General features: G+C 41.8%; 1 protein-coding gene across 1 annotated transcript; it reads right to left on the reverse strand.

Moving 5' to 3' along the window:
- Nucleotides 1-1,011: 1,011 nt before the first annotated feature.
- Nucleotides 1,012-5,646, reverse strand: LOC308115972 (uncharacterized protein). Its single transcript, XM_080473896.1, has 7 exons — nt 5,559-5,646; nt 3,347-3,469; nt 3,071-3,244; nt 2,819-2,932; nt 1,713-2,588; nt 1,437-1,610; nt 1,012-1,298 (listed from the first exon to the last, which is right to left on the reverse strand). Exons 1-7 carry the CDS (start codon nt 5,623-5,625, stop codon nt 1,174-1,176), a joined length of 1,653 nt encoding a protein of 550 aa, XP_080330022.1. The 5' UTR covers nt 5,626-5,646; the 3' UTR covers nt 1,012-1,173.
- Between the last annotated feature and the right edge of the window lie 311 nt (nt 5,647-5,957).

The raw sequence follows: 5,957 nt of genomic DNA on the forward strand, positions 1-5,957 counted from the left end.
GGTGGAGCAGTGGTTGTTGTAGGTGGAGCAGTAGTTGTTGTAGGTGGAGCAGTAGTTGTTGTAGGGGGAGCAGGTGTTGTTGTAGGTGGAGCAGTAGATGTTGTGGGGGGAGCAGTAGTTGTTGTAGGTGGAGCAGGTGTTGATGTAGGTGAAGCAGTAGAGGTTGTGGGGGGAGCAGTAGTTGTTGTGGGTGGAGCAGTGGTTGTTGTGGTTGGTGGGGCAGTAGTTGTTGTAGGTGGAGCAGTAGTTGTAGGTGAGGCAATACTTGTTGTAGGTGGAGCAGTAGTGGTTGTAGGTGGAGCAGTAGTTGTTGTAGGTGGAGCAGGTGTTGTTGTAGGTGGAGCAGTAGATGTTGTGGGGGGAGCAGTAGTTGTTGTAGGTGGAGCAGTGGTTGTTGTAGGTGGAGCAGTAGTTGTTGTAGGTGGAGCAGTAGTTGTTGTAGGGGGAGCAGGTGTTGTTGTAGGTGGAGCAGTAGATGTTGTGGGGGGAGCAGTAGTTGTTGTAGGTGGAGCAGTTGTTGTTGTAAGTGGGGCAGTACTTGTTGTAGGTGGGGCAGTAGTTATAGTTGGTGGGGCAGTAGTCGTTGTAGGTGGAGCAGTAGTTGTTGTAGGTGGAGCAGGTGTTGTTGTAGGTGGAGCAGTAGATGTTGTGGGGGGAGCAGTAGTTGTTGTAGGTGGAGCAGTAGTTGTTGTCGGTGGAGCAGGTGTTGTTGTAGGTGGAGCAGTAGTTGTTGTAGGTGGAGCAGTGGTTGTTGTAGGTGGAGCAGTAGTTGTTGTAGGTGGAGCAGTAGTTGTTAGCGTCCCATCATTACACTGATCTCCTTGACAACAGGTTGGTCCAGTGGTGAAGGTTCCAATATTTAGCAGGAGTGGAAACATCCCCAGGTCTGGAGCAGCTTCACACACACTCTGAGATATACAACCAAAGAATGGAGAATCCTGAGAACCGCTCGTTACTGTGGAAGAAAAGAAATGTTTTATTCAATTAAAATATCTGAGAGTACGAATTCCAAACATTCCAAAATTGTGTTTATTTGGTGTAGAAAGTGAGAAAGTAAATTTGGTCCAGAAGAATCAAGTTTAGAATTCGTCAAAATTAGTTGTGTACTTAATGATTTGTACTTCAATACACTTCCCAACCAAGTTATTCATTAATCATCTTGATGTCATGAATTTAAAACTGACCAGATCCTTCAAAGCACCGATCCTCATCTCCTTGACATTGTGTTAAAACATCACAATTATCATCATCCAAACAGAAGAAACACTGTCCACCATTGTCTTCCTCAGGAGTCGGAGCTGAAACATTAAAGAACAATGAGTTTTATTAGAAGATGAGAGAACATTTCAGTATCACACCATCAATATGAAGTTTATTATATCAAATGACTCTGTGTATCTTCTTCATGAGACAGACTAAAGAGGATTAGTCCTCACCAGGAAGAGTTTCTCCGTTACAGTCATCAGAGTCACAACATCTGGCAGATGCCAGAACCCTTGAAGAGCCTGAATCCAGTGAAAATGTCTGATCTCCTGTGGTTGGACACACGGAGGACGTTGCACAGCCTTTGAAGATTGTCTCTGTTGTAGATGATGGTGCCAGTGTGGTATCTACAGAGTGAAAACTGAGTTAGTAGTAGTTGGTGAAAAGCTGCCAGAACGTTGCAGTACATGTATTTTATTGAGGAATTCTAGAGAAGAAGAAAAGTCTACCTAGAATGGTTGCTGATATACACATGGTCTCTGAGGAGCAGGTCACTGAGGTTGTTGATGAACAGGAGGAGTCTGAGCAGGACAGGCATTGGAGAGGTGGAGGAGGAGGTGCTGTAGGTGGAGCTGTAGTTGTTGTAGGTGGAGCAGTAGTTGTAGTTGGTGGGGCAGTAGTCGTTGTCGGTGGAGCAGTAGTTGTAGTTGGTGGAGCAGTAGTTGTAGTTGGTGGGGCAGTAGTTGTTGTAGGTGGAGCAGTAGTTGTTGTAGGTGGAGCAGTAGTCGTTGTAGGTGGAGCAGTAGTTGTAGGTGAAGCAGTACTTGTTGTAGGTGGAGCAGTAGTGGTTGTAGGTGGAGCAGTAGTTGTTGTAGGTGGAGCAGGTGTTGTTGTAGGTGGAGCAGTAGATGTTGTGGGGGGAGCAGTAGTTGTAGGTGGAGCATTAGTTGTTGTCGGTGGAGCAGTAGTTGTTGTAGGTGGAGCAGTTGTCGTTGTAGGTGGAGCAGTAGATGTTGTAGGTGGAGCAGTGGTTGTTGTAGGTGGAGCAGTAGTTGTTGTAGGTGGAGCAGTGGTTGTTGTAGGTGGAGCAGTAGTTGTTGTAGGTGGAGCAGTGGTTGTTGTAGGTGGAGCAGTAGATGTTGTAGGTGGAGCAGTAGATGTTGTAGGTGGAGCAGTGGTTGTTGTAGGTGGAGCAGTAGTTGTTGTAGGTGGAGCAGGTGTTGTTAGCGTCCCATCATTACACTCATCTCCTTGACAACAAATTGGTCCAGTGGTGAAGGTTCCAATATTTAGCAGGAGTGGAAAGATCCCCAGGTCTGGAGCAGCTTCACACACACTCTGAGATATACAACCAAAGGATGGAGAATCCTGAGAACCGCTCATTACTGTGGAAGAGGAAGAAATGTTTTATTCAATTAAAATATCTGAGAGTACGAATTCCAAACGTTCCAAAATTGTGTTTATTTGGTGTAGAAAGTGAGAAAGTAAATTTGGTCCAGAAGAATCAAGTTTAGAATTCGTCAAAATTAGTTTTGTACTTAATGATTTGTACTCCAATACACTTCCCAACCAAGTTATTCATTAATTATCTTGATGTCATGAATTTAAAACTGACCAGATCCTTCAAAGCACCGATCCTCATCTCCTTGACATTGTGTTAAAACATCACATCTATCATCATCCAAACAGAAGAAACACTGTCCACCATTGTCTTCCTCAGGAGTCGGAGCTGAAACATTAAAGAACAATGAGTTTTATTAGAAGATGAGAGAACATTTCAGTATCACACCATCAATATGAAGTTTATTATATCAAATGACTCTGTGTATCTTCTTCATGAGACAGACTAAAGAGGATTAGTCCTCACCAGGAAGAGTTTCTCCGTTACAGTCATCAGAGTCACAACATCTGGCAGATGCCAGAACCCTTGAAGAGCCTGAATCCAGTGAAAATGTCTGATCTCCTGTGGTTGGACACACGGAGGACGTTGCACAGCCTTTGAAGATTGTCTCTGTTGTAGATGATGGTGCCAGTGTGGTATCTACAGAGTGAAAACTGAGTTAGTAGTAGTTGGTGAAAAGCTGCCAGAACGTTGCAGTACATGTATTTTATTGAGGAATTCTAGAGAAGAAGAAAAGTCTACCTAGAATGGTTGCTGATATACACATGGTCTCTGAGGAGCAGGTCACTGAGGTTGTTGATGAACAGGAGGAGTCTGAGCAGGACAGGCATTGGAGAGGTGGAGGAGTAGTCATTGTAGGTTGAGCTGAAGAGAAAAACAGGAAAATATTAAATTTTTGTTTTCATTTACTATTAACAACTGACAAGTGTTACAGAATGTTTTCATGAAATAAAACTGTAAAATAATAAGAACAGATGATCTAGATTCCATCCCTGAAGAACTCCAAGAATAATTTTCACTGATAAATATAGAGAATTTACAAAAAAGCAACATTAAAATGTTGAAAGTCACTTTTTTCAAACTGGTTTTTAAACTTATTAAATAGAAAATGGTAAAATATGAAATAAAGAGGACCCAGAGTCGATCCCTGAGGAACTCCAAATGTTGTTTTTGATGTAAAACACTGAAAAACATCCCAAAATATGCAAAAGCTTAAAATTTCTCAAAGATTAAAAAAAAAAAAATCATAAAGAGGACCCAGTGTCGATCCCTGAGGGGCTCTAAATATTGTTTTTGACGACAATCACACCCAAAATGGAAAAACAAATGCAAAAACTTGAATTCCAAAGTTTTATTTATTTTGTTTTTTTATTTATTTATTTATTTTTCCCTTGTCCTGTTCGGCAGCTTGACCAAACAATATGATTTGATCTAGAACCTTCTGGAGTCAGAACAGCTTTTGTTCTTGAACAGGAAGAGACCTGGAGTCTCCTCCTGCTGCTGCTTTATTAGAAGTTGGTATGGCTGCTGGACACGACCGGGGGGGAACGCTCAAAGAGAGAGAGAAGAGAAGAGAAGTTGAGGGAGAGGGGGGGGGGGGGGGGGGGTAACATACAATACCCTTGTTGTGCTACATATATTATTTGCAGTTATCACACTGATCCAAATACTTTCCAATTGTTATTAGATTAAACCAGCCTGAACAGCTCTATCGAGCAGGCCGGGAGCCTCCCCAATCCCGACGGCGAAGCCCGCTGCACCCCCGGGAGCCGGCCAACCCACCACCCCACGAGATCCCATCCTCCACTAATCCAACAGCAAATGGGGAAGGAGCACCGCACCCCGACCCCCCACACGCCTGAGGGTGCACGCTCAGGAATTCGTGCTCAGGGAGCACAAATTCCAATGTTTTAAATTTCACATATATTAAAAAAAATAAGCAAAAACAAGTATTTTGTAGATGACCCAGAGTTGTTACCTGTGGGACTCCAAATATTTTTTCGGTAAAAATCAATCATGACAATAAAGCCAAACTAAAAACTTTATTCCATGTGGTTTTTGAGCCATATTTTAGTAGAAAAGAGAAAAAATAAGAAGTAATGAGGACCAAGAGTTAATCCCTGAGGAACTCCAAACATAATTTTTAATGAAAAACACACAAAAGAGACACCAATAAACAAAAGCTTCAAATTTCTCATTGATTTAAAAAAGTAGACCATAGAATCCTTCCCTGAGGAACTCCAAACATCATTTTCACTGACAAAGACAGAAAAATGATGATAAAGTAACTCTACATTGTTGAAAGTTCTTATTGGACCCATTATCTATGTTATGCATGCTTTCTTTGTTGACCCTGTAGACTGGCCATATGTGCAGTTTAAGAGTTAAACCACTAGACGGTTTAAGGTAATGTGGAACTACAGCTCCAGGTAATGAATTTGGTTTTCACAATTCAGTGTGGCAGCGTGTCTGATGTAAAGGTAATTTTGACTTATTGAATTTTTGGAACTCAATATTCTGTCAAATTGACAGTGAAACAGCGAATGTGATGAATGGAAGCGCTAATAAAAGAATCATCCTATCGGGGGAGGACTTAGACACTTGTTTGTCTGTTTGCCTGGAACAGGAACCTGTTACCGGTCCACTCCTTGAGCAGCCTTGAATTTAGTTAAAAGCTGCTGTAGTTCCCCTTTCCCTTTGAGTTATCAAAATCAATTTATAGTAGAAAAGAGTCAATTATGAAGTAAAGAGGACCCAGAGTTGATCCATGAGAAATTCCAAACCTCGTTTTGGTTTATAAGATTTTTTGTAATTTTTGTAAGAAGTTTTGGGGAATTTTTTCTTCATGGGTGAATCTAAAAATCTTCCTCTAGCTACTTTAAAAATCTACGATAATGAAAATGAACGTAATAATATTGAAAAGTGTGCTAGCGAGGTAAATGAATAAAGTTACCTGTGGTGGAGAATGCCCAGAGGAGAGTCAGAGGAAGCATTAGCTTCATCATGATGAGTTGCTCCATGTCGTCGATCCCTGAACAATGAATGAAGCGCTCGATATCGGCGCTTTGATTTATACTCTGTCAGGAACACACCCAGAAGAAACAATACGTCGGAGAACAAAGGAGCGCATGCTTCACCCCGTCTTGTAATTACGTATGCTGTTGGTTCCACACCCGTTTTAATGACTATTGATGTCCAAAGACTTTGTTGCTCTACGACGTCAACGCCACCCAACAGATTCTTAACGGATTAGTCATCAGTTTAAAACAAAACGTACCAAAGCTGTTCAAGAAATAGGAATAGTAACAATTAAAATCGTCTTTTAAAGATGGTAGTTGATCCAAAAACAGAT

Source organism: Lipophrys pholis (assembly GCF_963383615.2).
Source record: "Lipophrys pholis genome assembly, chromosome: 10".
NCBI classification, from domain to species: Eukaryota; Metazoa; Chordata; class Actinopteri; order Blenniiformes; family Blenniidae; genus Lipophrys; species Lipophrys pholis.

Coding starts and splice junctions, on each gene's coding strand:
- LOC308115972 (XM_080473896.1), bottom strand. CDS start 5,625: ATGGAGCAACTCATCATGATGAAGCTAATGCTTCCTCTGACTCTCCTC. Junction 3,470..5,558: donor CTGGGCATTCTCCACCACAG/GTAACTTTATTC, acceptor TTTTCTCTTCAG/CTCAACCTACAATGACTACT. Junction 1,611..1,712: donor TATATCAGCAACCATTCTAG/GTAGACTTTTCT, acceptor TTCACTCTGTAG/ATACCACACTGGCACCATCA.